Source organism: Anolis carolinensis, unplaced genomic scaffold (genome assembly GCF_035594765.1).
Source record: "Anolis carolinensis isolate JA03-04 unplaced genomic scaffold, rAnoCar3.1.pri scaffold_14, whole genome shotgun sequence".
Lineage (NCBI taxonomy): Eukaryota > Metazoa > Chordata > Lepidosauria > Squamata > Dactyloidae > Anolis > Anolis carolinensis.
In genome coordinates, this window is record NW_026943825.1 from 5,977,271 (window position 1) to 6,002,285 (window position 25,015).

General features: G+C 45.3%; 2 protein-coding genes across 3 annotated transcripts; both read right to left on the reverse strand.

The window, feature by feature from the left end:
- Nucleotides 1-398: 398 nt before the first annotated feature.
- LOC100563440 (phospholipase A and acyltransferase 3) lies at nt 399-12,508 on the reverse strand. 2 transcript variants are annotated; one of them, XM_008123398.3, is made up of 7 exons: nt 12,414-12,508; nt 10,652-10,765; nt 10,322-10,424; nt 7,714-7,982; nt 3,727-3,829; nt 3,368-3,636; nt 399-672 (listed from the first exon to the last, which is right to left on the reverse strand). In XM_008123398.3, the coding sequence occupies exons 2-7, from the start codon at nt 10,712-10,714 to the stop codon at nt 574-576; spliced, it is 906 nt and encodes a 301-aa protein (XP_008121605.2). In that variant the 5' UTR covers nt 10,715-10,765; nt 12,414-12,508; the 3' UTR covers nt 399-573. The 2 variants fall into 2 exon arrangements, with proteins under 2 accessions (XP_008121605.2, XP_062820829.1); XM_062964759.1 differs by lacking the exon at nt 12,414-12,508 and adding an exon at nt 12,260-12,399.
- Nucleotides 12,509-14,791: 2,283 nt separating this feature from the next.
- Nucleotides 14,792-24,657, reverse strand: LOC100562853 (phospholipase A and acyltransferase 2). Its single transcript, XM_003229359.4, has 4 exons — nt 24,477-24,657; nt 22,590-22,692; nt 20,072-20,340; nt 14,792-16,089 (listed from the first exon to the last, which is right to left on the reverse strand). Exons 1-4 carry the CDS (start codon nt 24,516-24,518, stop codon nt 15,976-15,978), a joined length of 528 nt encoding a protein of 175 aa, XP_003229407.1. The 5' UTR covers nt 24,519-24,657; the 3' UTR covers nt 14,792-15,975.
- Nucleotides 24,658-25,015: the final 358 nt, after the last annotated feature.

The window sequence follows — 25,015 nt, forward strand, 5'->3', positions numbered from 1 at the left end:
ACCTGCACTGGTTTCTGCCAGAGTCTTTGAAGTTCAATCTTGAGGTCCTGATAGACTCTATAGGCTGAGTTTTTCCTGTTGTTTTTCGTCAATGTGACTGTCACCTGGGATGGCGACATCAATGATCCAAACCTTTTTCTTTTCCACAACTGTGATGTCTGGTGTGTTGTATTATTATTATTATTATTATTATTATTATTATTATTATTATTATTATTATCCACCCTGAGTCCCCTTCAGGGTGGGAAGGGCAGAATTAAACGGTATATAACACTTTCAAACCAGGAACATTTTTTTGTAATCTGGCGATGCTCAACTCCCATTATATACAGTGGTATACTACAATGGGTTCCCTGATATAAAATAGTATAACAACAACTGGCACCGCATGTCTTAAGTAAGTTCTGAAGAGAGTTTTATTGGCTCCAAGCACGGCGTGGGTGGATGGCTTCTGTCATGAAATCTGATTTATTTTTTCTTTTTGGTCTGGTGTTCTGAAAACAATTTTGGCAAATAAAGGACACGAGGCAGTCAAAACACCCCCAGAGCTGGTCGCGATCTGTCCCCACAAAACTATTCATAGCGATGCTTGCGCCTCTTGGCCGCGGAGCGGATCATGGCAGCCGCCACACCCATCATGCCAATCGTCCCCACCGCAATGGCCTCCGTGACCTGGGAGAAGGAGGAAAGTATCACAAAAGGTGGCTGGTTTGAAGCCAGCCTGGGTCAGATTGAGCTCCCAACCATTAATAGCCTAGCTCGTTGTTGACCTAAGCAACTCCAAAGACGGATGTATCTGTCGAGTAGAAAATTTAGGTACTGCAAAAAAAATTTTTTTTTTAAATTAGGTACCGCTTTATGCGGGGAGGCTAATTTAATTTACGACACCATAAAAATGCCAGCGATCAAAGAGCAAGGAGGAAATACTATGATTTAAAAAAAGGACTCAGTGTCATAGTGGATGAAGCAACAGCTCCCCCGATGGCCGTAATTGAGCATAACCTCCTGAAGCCCAAGTTGGAAAATGTTGAATTAGCTCTACTGTCTGTTTGTACATGTGTTGTATGTCTAAAAACAGCATTGAATGTTTGCCGTGTAATATGTGCACCCCTTTGGGGTGAGAAGGGTTGAATATAAATACTGTAAATAGATAAATAAATAAAAATCATCAAAGCACTCCCGGCAGGTGGCCATCCAGCCCGTTTACAAGTCTCTAAGGAAGGAGGGCCGGGCTGTGGCGCAGCTGGTTAGTAGCCAGCTGCAATAAATTACTACTGACCGAGAGGTCACGAGTTTGAAGCCAGCCTGTGTCAGAGTGAGCTCCCGACAATTAATAGCCCTAGCTCGCTGCCCACCTAAGCAGCTCGAAAGACAGTTGCATGTCGAGTAGGAAATTTAGGTACCGCTTTATGCGGGGAGGCTAATTTAAGTCCAGTCATGTCTGACTCTGGGGCTTGGTGCTTATCTCCATTTCTAAGCCGAAGAGCCGGCATTGTCCGTAGACACCTCCAACGTCATGTGGCCGGCATGACTGCATGGAGCGCCGTTACCTTCCCGCTGGAGCGGTACCTATTCGTCTACTCACATTTGAATGTTTTCGAACTGCTAGGTTGGCAGGAACTTGAGCTAACAGCGGGCACTCAAGCCGCTCCCGGGATTTGAACCTGGCACCTTTCGGTCTGCAAGTTCAGCAGCTCAGCGCTTTAACGGACTTCGCTACTGGGGCTCGTAATGTACGAAACCATAAAAATGTCCAGCAGTGTCCGGAAAAACGAGGAAATTCTCCATCAAGGATTTGGTGTCACAAGTGGACAGTGAGGCGGCAGCTCCCCACTGTGGCCGGAATCGAGCATGCCCTCATGAAGTCGGAAGCTGGAATGTTAAATTGCCTCTGTGTCTGTCTATATATGTCGTATGTCTAATAGCATTGAATGTTTGCCATGTATATGTGTACATTGTGATCCGCCCTGGGTCCCCTTCGGGGTGAGAAAGAAGGGCAGAATATAAATACTGTAAATAAATAAATAAATAAATAAATATTTATTATTTACAGTATTTATATTCCGCCCTTCTCACCCTGAAGGGGACTCAGGGCGGATTACAATGAACACATACAGTAGAGTCTCACTTATCCAACGTTCTGGATTATCCAACACGTTTTTGTAGTCAATGTTTTCAATATATTGTGATATTTTGGTCCTAAATTCGTAAATACAGTAATTACTACATAGCATTACTACGTATTGAACTACTTTTTCTGTCAAATTTGCTGTAAAACATGATGTTTTGGTGCTTAATTTGTAAAATCATAACCTAATTTGATGTTTAATAGGCTTTTCTATAATGTCTCCTTATTATCCAACATATTCGCTTATCCAACGTTCTGCTGGCCCGTTTATGTTGGATAAGTGAGACTCTACTGTATATGGCAAACATTCAATGCCAACAGACAAACAACATATATAGACAGACACAGAGGCATTTAACATTTTTTTCCAGCTTCACGATTCCGGCCACAGGGGGAGCTGTTGCTTCACTGTCCACGAGTTGCTGTACTTCCTCATTCCTTTCCTCGTGTTTTGCTGGCAGTTTTTATGATGTTGCAAATTAATTAAATTAGCCTCCCGCATAAAGGGGGCCGGGCTGTGGCGCAGCTGTTGAGCAGCTGCCTTAAATCACTCTGACCATGAGGTCATGAGTTCGAGGCCAGCCCGTGGCGGGGTGAGCACCCGTCAATTAAAAATAAAAAATAGCCCCTGCTCGTTGCTGACCTAGCAACCCGAAAGATAGTTGCATCTATCAAGTAGGAGATAAGGTACCACTAAAGTGGGGAGGCAAGATTAACTAATTTACGACCTGGAATGAGGAAGTGAGGAAGTGCCGTCAGTGTGGATGATGAAGCAGCTGCTCCCCCCTGTGGCCAGAATCGAACATCCCCTCAGAAGAAGGTTAACTTGCCTCTGCGTCTGTCTCTCAGTCTCTGTTTGATGTGTTTATGGGCATTGAATGTTTGCCCTATGTGTGTTATAATGTGATCCGCCCTGAGTCCCCTTCGGGGTGAGAAGGGCGGAATATAAATACTGTAAATAAAATAAATAATAAAAATAATAAAGCGTACCTAAATTTCCCTAGTTGACAGATGCAACTGTCTTTCGGGGCTGCATAGGTCAACAGCAAGCCGGGCGATTTAATGGTCGGGGGCTTAACCCGACCTGGGCTTCGAACTCAGTAGTGATTTATTGCAGCTGGTTACTAGCCAGCTGCACCACAGCCCGGCCCCTGTGGCGCTTCCACCAGACTCTGAGGCAGAGAGTTTCACTGTTGAACGGCTTTGACCGTCAGGACGTTATGGTTATCTCGCCCTCACCTGGTCACTCATGGCGACTCCGTACCGCAGGTCCATCACAAAGTGTTCGCAGTTATGGCTGGTCAGGTTGTAGGGCATCTCTTTCCCCACCAGCTCCTCTGCCCGCTGGAGGATCTTGGTCAGGGGCAGCTGGGGGTGCGTGTGGTCATGCTTGTTGTTCACGCGGTACTGGTCCTTCCGCACCACCGTTTCCAGCCAGTCTTTCTTGACGTAAGCCCGGTCGGACAAGACCGCCAGGACACTGGCTGCGCCGTTGGCTAGGCGGTCACCTTGAGGTAGGAAAATATGTATGTCTTTGTGGCTGGAGTGTCCACTTACACAGACAAGCTATGGCTCCCACTACTCAGGAGTAAACTTACATTCAGGGGCTAAGTGGACCACTTTGCCCCTTCCGACATAGATCGCCCAGTGCTGATAACAGGAGCGGAAGATCTCAATCAGGTCCCCAGGTTTTATTTCGTCCTGAGAAAAACAGAGCAGAGAATATCCTTTTCAGACCCAGCTTTCCAGACTCCCACAAAGTTCTGATTTAAAAAAAAATGCTTTTAATTTCTCCCAGGCAATTAGGTAAAGGTTTCCCCTGACGTTAAGTCCAGTCGTGACCAACTCTGTGGGTTGGTGCTCATCTCCATTTCTAAGCCAAAGAGCCGGCGTTGTCCGTAGACACCTCCAAGGTCATGTGGCCACTGGCATGACTGCATGGAGTGCCGTTACCTTCCCGCCACAGCAGTACCTATTGATCTACTCACATTGGCATGTTTTTGAACTGCTACCCTGTTTTCCTGAAAGTAAGACATCCCCATAAAATAAGACCTAGTAGAGATTTTGCTGAATTGCTAAATATAAGGCCTCCCCCGAAAGTAAGACCTAGCAAAGTTTTTGTTTGGAATTATGCCCGCCAAACAACACCAGCGCATGCAGGATTTGTAAATGTACGTACCATAGATTGCTGTACATGAAAATAATGGTAGGTTTTTTTTGTTTTTTTTTAACTGAACACGCCTACCTGTATTTTATAATGTGTTTTATGAATACTGATGTAAGTTAATAATTTTTAACTGATTTATATTGCACTGTATAATTTTTATATGTGCGTTTTATTGTAAGCCGCCCTGAGTCCCCTGTTGGGTGAGAAGGGCGGGATATAAATATTGTAATAAATAAATAATAAATAAAATAAATAGTACAGTAGAGTCTCACTTATCCAACATAAACGGGCCGGCAGAATGTTGGATAAGCGAATATGTTGGATAATAAGGAGGCATTAAGGAAAAGCCTATTAAACATCAAATTAGGTTATGATTTTATAAATGAAGCACCAAAACATCATGTTAGACAACAAATTTGGCAGAAAAAGTAGTTCAATATGCAGTAATGCTGAGTAGTAATTACTGTATTTATGAATTTAGCACCAAAGTATCATGATATATTGAAAACATTGACTAAAAAATGCGTTGGATAATCCAGAATGTTGGATAAGTGAGTGTTGGATAAGTGAGACTCTACTGTATATATATACAGACTTTGCCTTTTAAAATATTATATACATGAAATAGGTAAAGGTTTTCCCCTGACATTAAGTCTCGCCCTGTCCGACTCTGGGAGTTGGTGCTCATCTCCATTTCTAAGCTGAAGAGCCGGCTTTGTCCGTAGACACCTCCTAGGCCATGTGGCCACTGGCATGGCCTCATGGAGCGCCGTTACCTTCCTGCTAGAGTGGCACTTATTGATCTACTCACATTTCCATGTTTTCAAACTGCTAGGTTGGCAGAAGCTGGGGCTAACAGCAGGAGCTCACCTGCTCCCCAGATCCGAACCCTCGGTGGTGCAGTATCATAGCGATGAAGATGGAAAATAAGGTTGGGGCAATAACACATCTCTGTTTGACACCTTATTCCACTTAAATCAGTCACTTTGAGAGCCATTGCTGTATATATATCTCATAAGGGTATGACTGAAACACTTGCAGTTTATATATCTGTGGAATAATATGCCAATTCTATTAGCGAGTGTGTATAGCGGAACCAGCAACGTCCAGTTAACACCATGTGCAAAAGACTCAGACCAGGCAGAGGAATTAAAAGAACAAAGAAAACTTTACTTGTTGAAGTCAAATAAACAGTTCAGCAATCGTACACTGTCCTTGTAGTTGCATAGGATCAATAACTAATCAATCAGCATTCAATATACCCAGCTTAGCTTATTTAAACTGCTACTTGACCGTAGCTAGAGAGCCTGTCTTTTCTGTGCTCTCCCTGCAAGCCCAGATTCCAAACTGACAAACCCAGCCATCTGCCAGCAAACCGATACATTGTTTGAGGTGTGGCTTGCCTCTGCAAAAGCTCAGCTCCCTTTTTGCAGAGATCTTTTGCAAGCAATTTGCAAGGATTTCTTTACACACACACACATAGCAATTTGGCGCAATAAATTCCACACCAATGGAGAGAGTCAGAAACACTGGGATGTCTGTGGTGGAGGAATACAGAAAATCTAGGATGAAATTGTCGCCGTATGAAAGCCTTCACTTGGGTGGTGGGCAGGATGGTGTTTGTGGAGGACATTGGCAGGGCTCTTGGACATGTTCATGACGCTCGCTATAACCTGCAATGTCATTCGAGGAGGGCTTTCCCCTGACATTAAGTCCAGTCGTGACCGACTCTGGGGGTTGGTGCTCATCTCCATTTCTAAGCCAAAGAGCCGGCGTTGTCCATAGACACCTCCAAGGTCATGTGGCCATAGGCATGACTGCATGGAGCGCCGTTACCTTCCCGCCAGAGCGGTACCTATTGATCTACTCACATTGGCATGTTTTCGAACTGCTAGGTTGGCAGGAGCTGGGGCTAACAGCGGGTGCTCATTCAGCTCCCGGAATTTGAACCTGGGACCTTTTGGTCCGCAAGTTCAGCAGCTTGGCACTTTAACACACTGTGCCGCCAGGGGCCCAGGCAATTAGCAATATGCAAATTACCGACTGGATTGAATCCCACACTCAGTCCGACTAAGGGACACCCTTTCGGAGGATCTGATTTCAACGGATCAGCTCTGAATGAGACATTTGGATATCAGTGAGATCTTCATTATATAGTAAAATGTGCTGCAGGGTGTCCTGTTGGGGAAATCTGCCTGTCAAGTTCGCCTAGGAGAGATGGACAGCAGATTTGGATTTCAGCACTTTACTATTTGCAAAATAGTGGTGACCGTGTCTGATTAAGGAACTGCCACACTCCTATTGGGATAGACTGCCAGTTATACCATTTTACAAGCATGCGCAGAAGGCTAATAATAATAATAATAATAATAATAATAATAATAAAACTTTATTATACCCCGCCACCATCTCCCCGCGGGGACTCGTGGCGGCTTACGTGGGGCAGAGGCCCAAACAACATAGGACAAAATATAGGCAACATAATACAAATCACACTATAAAAAGATAAAACAGTAATACAATATATCAATTAAAACAATAATACAGGATAAAAAAATTTACAATGGAATTTAACTGACTTAATGCAATCCTTTGATATGTGCACTTGCCTCCAACTTATATTAAATGAAGTAAAACATCTAACATCATGTAAGTACTGTCTAGTACGCCAAAAGTCATAGATGTTTGCATAAGCTGTCTCAACGGGTTTTGTCCTTGTCGGACTATGGATGTTGGGCCGGGCTGTGGTGTAACTGGTTAGTAGCCAGCTGGAATAAATCACTATTGACCGAGAGGTCATGAGTTCAAGCCAACCTGGGTCAGATTGACCATTAAATAGCCTAGCTTGCTGTTGACCTAAGCAACCCGAAAGACATCTGTTGAGTAGGAAATTTAGGTACCGCTTTATGCGGGGAGGCTAATTCAACTAATTCACGACACCATAAAACCTTCCAACAGCGTGTGGAAGAATGAGGAAGTACTCCATCAAGGACTCTATATCATAAGCCCCTGTGGCTGGAATCGGGCATACCCTCATGAAGCCGGAAGCTGGAAAATGTTAAATTACCTCTGTGTCTGTCTATATATGTCGTATGTCTAATGGTATTGAATGTTTGCCATGTATATGTGCATTGTGATCTGGCCTGAGTCCCCTTTGGGGTGAGAAACAAGGGCCGAATATAAATACTGTAAATAATAATAAATATGTTGAGCACATGTCAAGCAATTTCCGGGTAAGAGGTCAAAAATTTTCCTACCAAGCGTAGTCATCCTCACAGACCGACAAAAATTTTTTTTTGCAGTTCAACAAACTTTTGCATTGTTTTTATGATAGAACCAATTTGGAAATTATATTTATAACTCAGAAACACAAATTGTGTTACATAGTGCAGTGACTTTAAGTGGTCTCCTTGCCTACCTGCTCGTTCATTTCAGGTCCATAACGTAGCTTCATAACAAAATGTTCGCTGTTCTGGCTGGTCAAACTATAGGGCATCTCTTTGCCCACCAGTTCCTCCGACTGCCAAAGGATCTTGGCCAGAGGGAGAGGTGGGTGCGTCTCGTCATGTTTATTGTTCACCCGGTACCGGTCTTTCCGCACCACGTCTTCCAGCCAGTCCTTCCTGACATAAGCCCGATCGGATAAGATTGCCAAGGTGTTGGGGTTTCCATCTCCGAGATGCTCACCTTGGGAAGAGAGAAAGGAAGGATGAGAATAGAGCAGCAGTTCCCAACCTTGTTTTGACCAGGGACCACTTGACCAAGGACCCCTTTGACTGGGACCACTTTGACCAGGGACTACTTTGACCAGGGACCACCTTGACCAGGCCTCTACCAGGGACCACTTGACCAGGGGCCACCTTGACCAAGGAACCACTTGATTAGGGACCACCTTGATCAGGGACCACCTTGACCAGGGACCGCTTTGACCAAGGAACCACTTGATCAGGGACCACCTTGATCAGGGACCGCTTTGACCAAGGAACCACTTGATCAGGGACCACCTTGACCAGGGACCGCTTTGACCAAGGAACCACTTGATCAGGGACCACCTTGATCAGGGACCGCTTTGACCAAGGAACCACTTGATCAGGGACCACCTTGACCAGGGACCGCTTTGACCAAGGAACCACTTGATCAGGGACCACCTTGACCAGGGACCGCTTTGACCAAGGAGCCACTTGATCAGGGACCACCTTGACCAGGGACAGCTTCTACCAGGGACCACTTGACCAGGAACCGCCTTGACCAAGGAACCAGTTGATCATGGACCACTTTGATCAGGGACAGCCTCTACCAGGGACCACTTGACCAGGGGCCACCTTGACCAGGGACCACTTGACCATGGACCACCTTGACCAGGGAACCACTTGATCAGGGACCACCTTGACCAGGGACCACTTGACCATGGACCACCTTGACCAAGGAACCACTTGATCAGGGACCACCTTGATCAGGGACGGCCTCTACCAGGGACCACTTGACCAGGGGCCACCTTGACCAGGGAACCACTTGATCAGGGACCACCTTGACCAGGAACTGCTCTCCAACGTTAATACCAAAAGGGTTACGAACCAGATTTTGGTCAACTTTAGATTTGGTTTGGTGACTCGGGGTGCTGATTCAGAAAACTGCATATGATAGACCACATCAGCAATAGCTTCTGATATGGAACATATGCCATCCAGTAGTTGCCATCTGCCCATCAACAACCCTATTATTATTATTATTATTATTATTATTATTATTGACACAACGACGTTGTATGACACAGCAAACAAGATAGGATTTCGTATCACAAAATCACAAGTCAAACACTTCCCAAGTGTCTAGGACTGTGTGATGTATTTTCGGATGATGCGTGCAGATCCCAGTAGGGTGGCGTTTTGCAGTTGGCAGATCGTAATTTTGTCAATGTCTATTGTTTCCAAATGCCGACTGAGATCTTTTGGCATGGCACCCAATATGCCCATCACCACCGGGACCACCTGCACTGGTTTCTGCCGGAGTCTTTAAAGTTCAATCTTGAGGTCCTGAGAGCGGCTGAGTTTTTCCTGTTGTTTTTCATCTATGCGACTGTCACCTGGGATGGCGACATCAATGATCCAAACCTTTTTCCTTTCCACAACTGTGATGTCTGGTGTGTTGTGTTCCAGAACTTTGTCAGTCTGGATTCGGAAGTCCCACAGTATCTTTGCGTGCTCATTTTCCAATACTTTTGCAGGTTTGTGATCCCACCAGTTCTTTGCTGCTGGGAGGTGGTACTTGAGGCATAAGTTCCAATGAATCGTTTGGGCCACATTGTTGTGCCTCTGTTTGTAGTCTGTCTGTGCGATTTTCTTACAGCAGCTGAGGATATGATCCATGGTTTCGTCAGCTTCCTTGCACAGTCTGCATTTTGGGTCATGAGCTGATTTTTCGATCTTGGCCTGAATTGCCTTTGTCCTGATGTCTTGCTCCTGGGCTGCAAGGATCAGGCCTTCTGTCTCCTTCTTCAGGGTCCCATTCGTGAGCCAGAGCCAGGTCTTCTCCTTATCAGCTTTTCCTTCAATTTTGTCAAGGAACTTTCCATGCAATGTTTTGATGTGCCAGCTGTCAGCTCTAGTTTGTAGTGTGGTTTTCTTGTACTGGTTTTTTGTCTGCTGTGCTTTGAGGAGTTTCTGATTTTTGACTTCAATCCAAGTGGGTTTTTCACTTTGCTTTCCATATTCTGCCAGGGCATGTTCTTCTTCTTTGACTGCTTGTTTTACTTGTAAGAGTCCTCTGCCCCCTGATCTTCTAGGCAGATATAGCCAGTCAACATCACTGTGAGGGTCATGAGTTTTCTTGTTTTTCTGTCCAAATCGTCCAGTTCCGCCTGTGTCCAATTTATAATGCCAGCAGTATATCTTATGACAGGTATGGCCCAGGTGTTTATTATTATTATTATTATTATTATTATTATTATTATTATTACACCATAAGGTTTAAAATACCCCCAAGATGGGGCACATGGGGAGCAATCAAGAGTATATCACTGCACTTACAATCAGTTGCCAAGTGGACAACCTTTCGATTCCCAATATACATTGCCCAGTGTTGACAAGAAGAACGGAAGATCTCAATGAGGTCTCCAGGTTTCAATTCCTCCTACGGAAAACAAGGTTTTGATTATCATGCGATAAAGTCCTTACAGGACACACATCTGGGTGCATTTACACTATGGAATGAACGCTCTTGGAGCCCACTTTAAATACCATAACTCCATACTATGCGTTCCTGGGAGATATAGTTTCCCAAGGTCCATACCCTTCTCAGGGTGCATCTGCACTAGAGAATAAATGCAGCTGGACCTTCCTTTGACTCCCATAGCCTACCTGCTCAGCAGGGTTCTTCACCCTGATGAAGAAGGTGGAGTGGTTCTGCTCCTCGTCGTTCATCTTTACTAGGCTCAGTGCGTTGTTCTCAGTGTCGGCTTCCTATGGGCATCGCTGCAATGGGAAGCATCGAATAGGTTGAGACTCCTTGAAAAACTAGAGCAAAATGTGCTATATCGGGATGTCCCTCCCATGAAAACATGCAGTTTAATCGATCTTTTCCATGCTGAAAACCTGGCTATTTTGATGTGCGTTTGACTGATTTGGAACAATTGATGCTGTCCTTTTACCTCCACCTATACCCAGCCATTGCGCTTTATTCTGGCCCGGCTCTAGAAGTTATATTAGACGTATATATGAGAAAAATAATAAATATACCATATATACTCGAGTATAAGCCGACCAGGACCCTTACCCGAGTATAAGCTAAGGGGGGCTTTTTCAGTACTAAAAGTAAGGCTGAAAAACTCGACCTATACTCGAGTATATACGGTAAGTCAGGGTAAGTCAGAGACACAGCAACAGAAGTCAATCCCTTCTGTTGTATTTCTTCATTTCTTCAATGAGATAGTGATGATAATGTTGATTATGATGATTATGTTTGTTTATACCAGTGGTTCCCAAACTTATTTGGCCTCCCGCCCCTTTCCAGAAAAAGTCTGACTCAGCGCCCCCTGGAAAGGGGCGTGGCTTAGAGGGGTGGGCGTGGCTCCTGTTCAAGAGGGCGGGGCTGAGCCTCTCCCCTAGTCCAAGATGTAGGGCTGGAAGGGGGAGGTGGGCGGGGCCACAAATGGGCGGCCAGGACCGGGATGGGCGGAGTTACGAGCTCTGAGGTAGGGCTGAGCTTCTATCCCTGTCCTGCGGTGCCTGCCAGGACACGGGGCGGGGCTAGAGGAGGGGGCGGGGCCTCTTCCCAAGTGCCTGATGGGGCTGAACGTCTATACCCCGCCCCCGTGTTCTAACAAGCGCCTCAGGGAAGGTATAGAGGCTCAGCCCTATCTCAGGCTCTTGGGAAGAGGCCCCACCCCTGCCCCTAGCCCCGCCCTTTAGTCCTAAAAGGCCTCTCAGGAGAGGTATAGAGGCTCAGCCCTGTCTCGTGCTCTTGGGAAGAGGCTCCACCCCCAGCCCCGCCGTTTAGTCTTAAAAGGCCTCTCAGGAGAGGTATAGAGGCTCAGCCCTATCTCACGCTCTTGGGAAGAGGCTCCACCCCTAGCCTCACCATTTAGTCCTAAAAGGCCTCTCAGGAGAGGTATAGAGGCTCAGCCCTATCTCACGCTCTTGGGAAGAGGCTCCACCCCTAGCCTCACCATTTAGTCCTAAAAGGCCTCTCAGGAGAGGTATAGAGGCTCAGCCCTATCTCACAGTCTTGGGAAGAGACCCCGCCCCCGCCCCTAGCCCCACCCTTTTGTCCTAAAAGTTCTCTCAGGAGAGGTATAGAGGCTCAGCCCTATCTCAGGTGCTCAGCCCTACCTCCAACACTTGGGAAGAGGCCCCTCCCCTCCTCTGGCTCCACCCCGTTTCCTAATAGGTGCCATTACCGCCCCCATGGATCTCTGCAGCGCCCACCAGGGGGCGGTAACGCCCACTTTGGGAATCACAGATTTATACCCTGCGTAAAGGCAAGGACATCCCTGGCCATCATTGGGAACCAAATCCAGATCCAGCCCTATTAAAAAGCATGACTGGGATATATATCTTCGTCTCCGGTAGCGAAACCCAAGGGCGATCTCTGCTTCCGACCGCCCTCCCAGCCCCTCCGTACCTGCAGTGGCCTGTCGCTTTTTTCCTATGGCAAATGAATTAACCTCCCATTTTCTACCTGGTGCTTGAAGTGACTTCATAGGGAAAGTGCTACCTCACCTGTTACCGAGTAACCGTCAAATACTCAAGTATGGAGGGAGATGGGAGGCCGGGAAAAACATGGCTCTCACTGGCTCCATCGAGGATGACCCAAGTCGCTTTGCTGCCCGAAGTCGATGGCGGTCTTTGTCCCTAAACCCATTCCCATCTGCAGTGACGGAGCAAAAGCATTGTACCGTATCAAACAGACAACACTCTCTAACATGATTTTTCTTCCTGTGTTATAAATGTCAGTTTATTAGACTGCAAAAACTTTGCTGTTTTAGGACAACTGACGGCTCTAGTTTTTCAATCATCGAGTCTCAACCAATTCTAACCTAGTTCTAACAACAACTGCTTTCAAAGTAAGGACCGCACAATTAAACAGGAAACAAGACTAAACTGCCGAGCTGCTGAACATGCTGACCGAAAGTTCGGCAGTTCGAATCCAGGGAGTGGGGTGAGCTCCCGCTGTTAGCCCCAGCTTCTGCCAACCGAGCAGTTCGAAAACATACAAATGTTGGTAGATCAATAGATCAAGGTAACGGCGCTCCATGCAGTCATGCCGGTGGCCACATGACCTTGGAGGTGTGTATTACCCTAAATAATATTAATCCAGAATATATTAATATTTAATATTAATATCAAAATATAAAATTGTAGGCGTTGTAGTCCAAAAGTCTAACTTTTGAAGGAGCCCCCCGTGGCGCAGAGGGTTAAACCGCTGAGCTGCTGAACTTGCAGACCGAAAGGTCGCAGGTTTGAATCCAGGGAGCGGAATGAGCGCCCGCTGTTAGCCCCAGCTTCTGCCAACCTCGCAATGTGAAAACATGCAGATGAGAGTAGATCAATAGGTACCGCTCCGGCGGGAAGGTAACGGCGCTCCATGCAGTCATGCCGGTGGCCACATGACCTTGTTGGCTAACAGCAGGAGCTCACCCCACTCCCCGGATTCGAACCAGCAACCTTTCGGTCAGCAAGTTCAGCAGCTCAGCAGTTTAACCAGCTGCGCTACCGGGGGCGTGGTATGGGGATATGTGTTGATTTTTTCCCAATCTGATGCCCATTCTTGTGTTTTCCTTATTTGCTGGCAAATGGCATGTATCACCTTGACAGCATCATCTTTCAAGATTGTAAAAAGTTCAGCTGGGATGCCGTCGTCTCCTGCTGCCTTGTTATTAGCAATGCTTCTTAAGGCCCATTCAACCTCACTCCTCAGGATGTCTGGTTCTAATTCATTCACCACACCGTCAAAGCTATCCTCGATGTTATTATCCTTTCTATACAGATCTTCTGTATGGTCTCGTCACCTTCTCTTGATCTCTTCAGCTTGATCTCTTCAGCTGGGATCCCGTCGTCTCCTGCTGCCTTATTATTAGCAATGCTTCTTAAGGCCCATTCAACCTCACTCCTCAGGATGTCTGGTTCTAATTCATTCACTACACCGACAAAGCTATCCTCGATGTTATTATCCTCCCTATACAGATCTTCTGTATAGTCTCGCCACCTCTTGATCTCTTCAGCTCGATCTCTTCAGCTGGGATCCCATCGTCTCCTGCTGCCTTATTATTAGCAATGCTTCTTAAGGCCCATTCAACCTCGCTCCTCAGGATGTCTGGTTCTAATTCATTCTCCACACAGTCAAAGCTATCCTCGATGTTATTATCCTTTCTATACAGATCTTCTGTATGGTCTCGTCACCTTCTCTTGATCTCTTCAGCTTGATCTCTTCAGCTGGGATCCCATCGTCTCCTGCTGCCTTATTATTAGCAATGCTTCTTAAGGCCCATTCAACCTCGCTCCTCAGGATGTCTGGTTCTAATTCATTCACCACACCGTCAAAGCTATCCTCAATGTTATTATCCTTCCTATACAGATCTTCTGTATAGTCTCACCACCTTCTCTTGATCTCTTCAGCTCGATCTCTTCAGCTGGGATCCCATCTCCTGCTGCCTTATTATTAGCAATGCTTCTTAAGGCCCATTCAACCTCACTCCTCAGGATGTCTGGTTCTAATTCATTCACCACACCGTCAAAGCTATCCTCGATGTTATCCTTCCTATACAGATCTTCTGTATAGTCTCACCACCTTTTCTTGATCTCTTCAGCTTCTGTTAGATTCTTGCTATCTTTGTTTTTCATCATGCCCATTTTGGCCTGAAATGTACCTTTGACGTTTCTAATTTTCTGGAATAGGTGTTCCTATTCGATTGTCTTCTTCTGCTTCCTTATTTAAAAATAGTACCTCATCTCTTCTAGCTAACCTCTAAAACACAATAAATCTCAATATATAACAAAAAATTAATTGAAACTTTTTATTAAGGAAGAGGGTGGACAATAATTAAGAACATAAAGTAGTTGAATGTTAAGTAAAGCTTGGTTTGAAGAGGTGCGAAAGAACATGATATCTCGACTCATGATGGTAACTCAGAAGTGAATTTTTCTTGTAAAGAGAATATTTTTCTTACTTCCTGTTGTCTCGGCCCTGGACTCAACTGGGAGTCATCTGTAAATAGGTTGTGTGTAAATCAGGGATGGACTGTATTTCAGTTCTCCAAACTATACAAAAAAAACCCCAAAATGTGTATATATTTTGCAGTCAGGTATTGTGTGACAAGTCATTGGAAGTACAAAATAATTGCTTTCATTGGCAATCTCTAATTCGGTGCTTTTTCCACCACTGGACTCAACTGGGAGTCGTCTGCAAATAGGTTGTGTGTAAATCGGGGACGGGCTGTATTTCAGTTCTCCAAACTATATAAAAAGCACAAAATGTGTGTATATTTTGCAGTCAGGTATTGTGTGACAAGTCATTGGAAGTACAGTAGATTCTCACTTATCCAACGTAAACGGGCCAGCAGAATGTTGGATAAGCGAATATGTTGGATAATAAGGAGAAATTAAGGAAAAGCCTATTAAACATCAAATTAGGTTATGATTTTACAAATTAAGCACCAAAACATCATCTTATACAACAAATTTGACAGAAAAAGTAGTTCAATATGCAGTAATGCTACATAGTAATTACTGTATTTACGAATTTAGCACCAAAATATCATGATGTATTGAAAGCATTGACTACAAAAATGCGTTGGATAATCCAGAACGTTGGATAAGTGAGACTCTACTGTACAAAATAATTGCTTTCATTGGCAATCTCTAATTCGGTGCTTTTTCCACCACTGGACTCAACTGGGAGTCGTCTGTAAATAGGTTGTGTGTAAATCGGGGACGGGCTGTATTTCAGTTCTCCAAATTATACAAAAAACCCACAAAATGTGTGTATATTGTGTACAAGTCATTGGAGGTACAAAATAATTGCAATAATTATTAGCAATCTCTGGTAAGATCACAAAACAGAAATCCAGCATGACGTTGCATTGTTCATCACTCACATTGGAAATATAGGGAAGAGGTTAAGTTTGAATCAGAGAGGGCTTCTGAAAACAGGGGAAATGTGAGTCTGAGTTGGGAATCGGACGCAATTATTTCTTTTCCTGATTCCTGGGCGACAACAGGCTGCCAATCACGCCTGCCAAAACGACCATCGCCCCAACACCGACCAATCCAACAGTGCCAGCAATCACGGCATCTCTCACCTGGAGGGGAAAAAAACAAGAAAGGGGATGATACTAGATCAAGACAACAGGCATGTCCGATCGATGAAAAAAATGTTTCAATTCTCGTTTCTAAAGTAGAGGGTGCTGGCGCTTCAATATAGAAAGTATTTCTGATTTTTTCACCCAAAAATTTCGGATATTTCCGAAAATTTGTAATGATTCTAAATGTTTCTAAAATGGCGGACGCGCATGCGCAATCGCTACACACCGGGCTTGTATGGTAGTCTTCCATGTGGACGCAGAGGACGTTAGCCCCCACCTTTGCGTCCATCGTGGAAGCTTCTGATTGGCCGGGGAGCGGCAGCCACTTTAGGCTGCGCTAAGCTCCCATTCAAGGTAGGTTGCAGAAACAAATTTTTAAAAAATATATTTTTAAAAATATATTTTAAAAAAATGTTATGGGGGGGAAAAATTAACGAAACATTAAGAGACAATTAGAGAATGGGCCAACAATGGTTCGAATTACATTGCCGGTTGCACTGTGAGACAATGTCTCGGAATGCGTATCAAAAAGCGAGAACAATCCGAAATAATTCCGATATACAATTCAAAACGATTTTTTGGACATGTCTACAAGACAAACTACGGTGCGTATGTTTGCATGTATGTGTGTATGTGGCAGCTTTCTGATTGGCTGCCACTTCCATACCTTTCTCTACCATTCCTGGGACTGCCAGGAATGACTGACTTGGACCATACTTGGCACACATAACCAGAGCCGTCCTTAGGTAATTTTCATGAGTAGGCAATCAATATTTTGCCCACCTCCCAAATTTTGGCACCCCTTCCCCCCAAATTTTGCCCCCCCCCTAACTGGGGCAGGGCTGAGCAGTAGGGAGGGGAAAGCCGCCTGCCCACCCGCCCGCGATCAGCGCCTCCAGCGCCAAGCGCTGCGCCTCGCTGTAAGTCTGCGGGAGTCGTGGGTCCCAGGAGCGGAAGCCCCGGAAGGGCACGTCCTCCAGGCACTGGGACCCTTTAGATTTAGTTCTCTGTAGAATGGTCAGACCATCACCAAGAAGCTCTTCATTCTAGACTAGACCATATTAGCTGGTCCAGTTAATAAGTGTAATATATGGTGTACAGTATAGTGTTGGACTATGATTCTGGGAGACCAGGGTTTAAATTTCTGCCAAACCATGGACATCTTGGACAAGGCACACTCATTTGCTCACAAAAATTTGCTGAGGTCAGTTTGCCATAGGGTCATAATAAGTCAGGAACAACTTGAAGGCACACAATATCAACATGAGGGATTCTGTTCATGACTAACTTTATTTTTTTGAGATTTTCTTCATAATCAAGCTAATTCAGTTGACAACAACCATGTCATGTAAATAGCTATCAGGTGACATTCGGTTGAATGAACTTTTGTGCAACTTGTACTTGTACTTTTGTGCAACTTGCACTGGGACAGATTCACCATGGGGCTGGTCCTCAACGGTGCCCCCTACAAGATGGCACCACAGGCAAGTGCTTAGTTGGCCTGGAGGTTGAACCGCCTCTGCACATAACCCCCCATGACCCACTCTACATCCTGGCGCTGTTTGGAGGAGGATGGGCCATGGATGATGGGATTTGCATATGGGAGTTGTAGTTCACCCAGCTGACAGCCTGGGTGACCCCGGATGATGGGATTGGCAGTACTTTCAATCGCTTAAGCTCCCACAGACCACTGCAACGCCCACCAGTGACGGAACTGGACCAAACTTGGCACACAATCCCCATCACCCACTTTACATCCTGGTGCAGCTTGGGGGTGGACAGGCCAAGGATAATGGGATTTGCAGTACCTTCACTCACTTCCAGAGACCACTGCAACTGCAATGAATGACAGAACTGGACCAAACTTGGCACACATATCCGAAATAACACACATTACACGTTGCAGCAGTTTGGAGGAAGATGGACCAAGGATTATGGGACTTGCAGTACCTTCACTCACTTCCTGAGACCACTGTGACCCCCACCAATGACTGATCAAGACCAAACTTGGCACACAGAGCCCCCATGACCCACTCTACATCCTGGCACTGTTTGGAGGAGAATGGACCATGGACCATGGGACTTGCATATGGGAGTTGTAGTTCACCCAGCTGACATCCTGGTGCAGTTTGGGGGAGGATGGACCCCGGATGATGGGATTGGCAGTACTTTCAATCGCTTCAGCTCCCACAGACCACTGCGAGGCCCACCAGTGACAGAACTGGACCAAACTTGGCACACAATCCCCATCACCCACTTTACATCCTGGTGCAGCTTAGGAGTGGACAGGCCAAGGATAATGGGACTTGCAGTACCTTCACTCACTTCCAGAGACCACTGCAACTGCAACGAATGACAGAACTGGACCAAACTTGGCACACATATCCCAAATAACACACATTCCAAGCCGCTTAAAGCCAACCTTAAAAACTGTGGCATAGACACTGAGAACTGGGAAGCCCTGGCCCTTGAGCACCCTAATTGGAGGTCAGATGTGACCAGCAGTGCTGCGGAGTTCGAAGAGGCACGAATGGAGGGCTCAAGGGAGAAACATGGCAAGAGGAAGGCCCGTCAAACCAACCCTAACGGAGACCGCCTTCCACCTGGAAACCGATGTTCTCACTATGGGAGAACATGCAGATCAAGAATAGGTCTCTTCAGCCACCTAAGAACCCACCCTCAGGACCCCATGGTTGGAAGACCATCATCCTCGAACTACGAGGGATCTCCTAAGTAAAGTAAGTAACAGGCTGCATCAGTTTGGGGGAGGATGGACCAAGGATTATGGGACTTGCAGTACCTTCACTCACTTTCTGAAACCACTTTGACCCCCACCAATGACTGATCAAGACCAAACTTGGAATACAGGAAGTGATACAAAAAATCCTCAAAACAAACATACAATTGAGACCGGAATATTTCTTATTAGGAATTCTTTTCAACTATTTCGTAACTGCTGCCAGAATCGTATATGCAAAGAAATGGAAATCAACAGAAATACCAACTAAAGAAGAATGGATATTAAAAATAATGGATATAAAGAACATGGACACATTGACATACTATCTGAAGACCCATCATGGCAAACCAAAAAAAGAAACAGACTGGACATTATGGACAATCTATATGGAACAAGGAGAACCTCTTACAAAAACATAGGGTCGGAGTGGTTTTATAACTATAAAAGAATACAAAATCTTTCACTACCCAGAAGAAAGGACGGGAAGTACCCTTTTTTTAAATATTTCTATTTTTATTTTTAATTTTAATTTTTATTTATTTTTTATTTTTTATTTTATTATTATTTCTCTTTTTTTTTCTCCTTTCCCTTTTTCCTTTTTAATTTTTTTCTTCCTTCCTTCCTCTCATTCCACAGCACCCTCCCCTTTCACTTTCTTTTCTTTATTTATATTGTTCTCACTCTTTTTATGTTCAAAACGTTTAATAAAAATTATTTTTTAAAAAAAGACCAAACTTGGCACACAGAGCCCCCATGACCCATTCTGCATCCTGACACTGTTTGGAGGGGGATGGACCATGGACCATGGGACTTACATATGGGAGTTGTAGTTCACCCGCACTCACTGAGCCCAGATGACATTGGATCTAAACTACACTTGAAACACAGGCAAACTATGCCTTTTTCAAATAACCCAGTCACCGCCGGGTCCTCAAGCTAGTTCTAAATAAAGGGACAACTGAGGCGCAACAAAGAAAACAGTAAGCGCCTCTGTGGGGGCAGGACACCAATGGAAGGTCCATTGAGACCTAGTGGAAATAGACTTGTGACAGATTACTCGGGAATCAGACAAAGGTTTCTACAGCAATGATGCAACACTCAGTTAACTCTTTACACACTTGCATAGTGGACAGCAGACAGTGCATGATGCAGTCCCCAGATCACATTGCATCACTGTAACTCAATTACATTTAAACAAACCTATGTACAATCATTCCCACTTCAACATTCCCGTCTCACCTGGTCGCTCCTAGCTGTGCCATAGCGGAGCCTGGTGACAAAGTGTTCGCAGTTATTGCTGGTCACGCTGTAGTGCATTTCCTCTCCCAAGAGCTCTTCCGCCTCCTGGACAATTTTGTTGGCGGGAAGCGGGCGGCATCTGTCATCATATTTGTTGTTGACGCAATAGTCATCGCCCCGAACGATGTCCGTCAGCAGTTCCTTCTTCACCATGGCTTTTTCCGTCATAACCGACAGGAGGCTGTTTGTGCTGGCTTTTACGAAGTCACCTTGGAAAAGATAGAGGCAAGCTAAGCTGTTATACTACAACTCCCAGCAGTCACATGAGTTGGAGCTCCAACTACTGTGTGATATGGAAGGCTCCCAGGCTCCACAATCAGTCAGAGAAGCCAAAAACTGTAACATTAGACAAGGAGTCGGGTGAAGAGCTAAGTGGTATGGAAGACTCCCAGAGAGAAACACCTGGAGCTATGGAGGTCAGCAGAAGCCTTTGTTTACCGATTAGAACAGAAAATAGACAGCTCTGGTCAGAGCGCTGAGGAGAGAATTCATGGGAAACAAAACGACTTCATGGCTGCTTATTAATTAGCAAGTTGTTTACCTAAGAGTTAGTTCAGGCAACGTAGCATTCAAAGGAGAAGCTAGGCCTGAGTTCTCTGGTTTCAAGTCAAGCCTTGGTTTTGCGTTCAAGTATCCTGGAAGCTTTCTATGTTCTTGTTTTGTATCTTTGCTCAAGTTACTTTCTGGCTATTCCTGGACTCCATTACCTTGGGATTTGCATGAGACATTGGGATTACTGCCTAAATTACCATTTCCTTATACTCTAGACCAGGGGTCCCCAGACTTTTTAAACAGGGGGCCAGTTCACAATCCTTTGGACCGTTGGAGGGCCGGACTATAGATGGCCACCGAGCAATAATTATTAATAATAATAATAATAATAATAATAATAAAGAGGGTTGGAAGAGACCCCTTGGACCATTGAGTCCAATCCTCTTCTGCCTTTGTGCACCAAAAGCACAAGCAAAGCACCCCTGACAGATGGCTACCCAGCCTCAATGTTAATAATAATAATAATAATAATAATAATAATAATAATAATAATAAAAAGAGGGTTGGAAGAGACCCCTTTGAGCCATTGAGTCCAATCCCCTTCTGCCTCTGTGCACCAAAAGCACAAGCAAAGCACCCCTGACAGATGGCTACCCAGCCTCAACGTCAATAATAATAATAATAATAATAATAATAATAATAATAATAATAATAATAGACCCTTGGGTCATTGAGTCCAACCCCCATCTGCCTTTGTGCACAAAAAGAACAAGCAAAGCACCCCTGACAGATGGCTACCCAGCCTCAATGTTAATAATAATAATAATAATAATAATAATAATAACAACAACAACAACAACAACAACAACAACAACAACAACAAAACATTGCATGGAAAGTTCCTTGACAAAATTGAAGTAAAAGCTGATAAGAAGACCTGGCTTTGGCTCACGAATGGGACCCTGAAGAAGGAGACAGAAGGCCTGATCCTTGCAGCCCAGGAGCAAGACATCAGGACAAAGGCAATTCAGGCCAAGATCAAAAAATCAGCTGATGACCCAAAATGCAGACTGTGCAAGGAAACTGATGAAACCATTGATTATCTCCTCAGCTGCTGTAAGAAAATCGCACAGACAGACTACAAATAGAGGCACAACTATGTGGCCCAAATGATTCATTGGAACTTATGCCTCAAGTACCAACTTCCAGCAGCAAAGAACTGGTGGGATCACAAACCTGCAAAAGTCTTGGAAAATGAGCACGCAAAGATACTGTGGGACTTCCGAATCCAGACTGACAAAGTTCTGGAACACAACACACCAGACATCACAGTTGTGGAAAAGAAAAAGGTTTGGATCATTGATGTTGCCATCCCAGGTGACAGTCGCATTGACGGAAAACAACAAGAAAAACTCAGCCGCTATCAGGACCTCAAGATTAAACTTCAAAGACTGGCAGAAACCAGTGCAGGTGGTCCCGGTGGTGATGGGCACATTGGGTGCCGTGCCAAAAGATCTCAGCCGGCATTTGGAAACAATAGACATTGACAAAATTACAATTTGCCAACTGCAAAAGGCCACCCGACTGGGATCTGCACGCATCATCCGAAAATACATCACACAGTCCTAGACACTTGGGAAGTGTTCGACTTGTGATTTTGTGATATGAAATCCAGCATGTCTATCTTGTTTGCTGTGTCATACAATAAAATAATAATAATAATAATAATAATAATAATAATAATAATAATAATAATAATAATAATAAGGGTTGTAAGAGAAGAAGAGACCCCTTGGGTCATTTAACCCAACCCCCTTCTGCCCTTGTGCCATGGGGGCTGGATAAATTGCTTCGATGGGCAGCATCCGGCCCCCGGGACTTAGTTTGGGGACCCCTGCTCTAGACTCTTGTGTGGTGCTGCGGTCATAGGGGTTTCCAGGCCTGGGCTGCAACACTGATGTCTTACCAGAGGAAGCCAAGTGGATCACGTAACCAGATCCCACATAGACAGCCCAGTGCTGGTATCCCAAGCGGGAAATCTCAATAAGGTCCCCGGGCTTGGGCACAACCTAGGGAGACAAAATCAAACAAAAATCCAGGTTTACAGGGAACAGTGTCTGGCCACCCTCCTGATTGATTTCGGATTGCAGGGACATACTGACATGCGAAGATCCGGAAATTCGGCTCAAAACCCGGATATTCCCACACCTGGAGATCTCGTAGTTTTTTTGCCAATTGCAGGGATATACAGACATGCGAAGATCTGGATATTCGGCTCAAAACCCGGATATCCCCGCACCTGGAGATCTCATGGTTTTTTTGCCAATTGCAGGGATATACAGACATGCGAAGATCTGGATATTTGGCTCAAAACCCGGATATCCCCGCACCTGGAGATCTCGTAGTTTTTTTGCCAATTGCAGGGATATACAGACATGCGAAGATCTGGATATTCGGCTCAAAACCCGGATATCCCCGCACCTGGAGATCTCGTAGTTTTTTTGCCAATTGCAGGGATATACAGACATGCGAAGATCTGGATATTCGGCTCAAAACCCGGATATCCCCGCACCTGGAGATCTCATGGTTTTTTTGCCAATTGCAGGGATATACAGACATGCGAAGATCTGGATATTTGGCTCAAAACCCGGATATCCCCGCACCTGGAGATCTCGTAGTTTTTTTGCCAATTGCAGGGATATACAGACATGCGAAGATCCGGATATTCGGCTAAAAACCTGGATATCCCCGCACCTGGAGATCTCATGGTTTTTTTGCCAATTGCAGGGATATACAGACATGCGAAGATCTGGATATTTGGCTCAAAACCCGGATATCCCTGCACCTGGAAATCTTGCTCTTTTTTTGCCTTTTGTAGCTGTTACTTCCGAATTTACAGGGAATTGTGTCTGGGCACTCTCCTGTTTGCTGCAGGAGCTCCTGGGATATCTGGATGGGCCCCAGATAAAAAATTCCATAATTTCCAATTGCAGGGACATAGAGACATGCGAAGATCCGGATATTCGGCTCAAAACCCGGATATCCCCGCACCTGGAGATCTCATGGTTTTTTTTGCCAATTGTAGGGATATACAGACATCCGAAGATCCGGATGTTCGGCTCAAGACCGGGATATCCCTGCACCTGGAAATCTCGCTTTTTTTGCCTTTTGTAGCCATTGCTTCCTGGTTTACAGGGAACGGTTTCTGGCCACCCTTTTGTTTGCTGGGATAAAGGTACTGTCTGGACAGGCCCCAGATTTAAAAAATTCCGTGATTTCCGATTGCAGGGACATAGAGACATTTGAAGATCCAGATATTTGGCTCAAAACCGGGATATTCCTGCACCTGGAAGTCTCGTGTTTTTTTTGACTTTTGTAGCCATTGTTTCTGGGTTTACAGACAAAGGCATTTGGCCACCCTCCTGATTGATATCCCACCTTCCTGGGATAAAGGTACTGTCTGGACAGGCCCCCAGATTAAAAAAATTCAGTGATTTCCGATAGCAGGGACATAGAGACATTTGAAGATCCAGATATTTGGCTCAAAACCGGGATATTCCTGCACCTGGAAGTCTCGTGTTTTTTTGCCTTTTGTAACCATTGTTTCTGGGTTTACAGGCCACCCTCCTGATTGATATCCCACCTTCCTGGGATAAAGGTACTGTCTGGACGGGCCCTAAGCTTCAATGAATCTGGAGGTTACATGAGGTCAACCTGAAGCAGCCTAATCCCGGAAGCTATATTTAGCTCCAAAGGCGCTTGAGAATCTGTCTGGAGCTGAGGGTGGATCCAGCAATACAATAGCAAAAAATTGGCACAAAAACGAAAGCAGGGGTGTCACACAAATCCTTACCCAATGCCCTGTCCGTCTGTCCATGCAATATCCTTCAGACATGTTGGAAACCTTTGCCGCCGGGCCTTCCGCCTTTCCCAAAGCAGAGCAGCCAGTGCAACGGCTGGTGACTTGGATGTCTCCGGGCAGCTGCTGAGCAAAAACTGCAAATCGCCTTTGCGTGGCAGGAGGCCCGGTTTAGTTGCCTGGGAATGGACTGGGAGGGAGGCGTTTGGGAATTTCCAAAGACCAAAAATAGACGGCAGGGGGACCTGGAACGGGGAGCGATTCATTTGTTTTCAAATGAACATTGACCCTACACATCCGCACAGCCAAAATGACACGCTTGCCGAATCTGTCCCGATTGCAAAGTGCGAAAATGCACACACGGACATTGATAAACTGCCTTCGAATCAGAATTAATTTTCACCTGGACTGTATACTCCGAACATCACGAAAAGTGGAGGGCCTGGTGCATTTCTGTGCAGGGAAATGTCTTGCCTTTAACACCGTGTCCCCTTCAATATCTATCCCAGGGGTCCCCAAACTAAGGCCCGGGG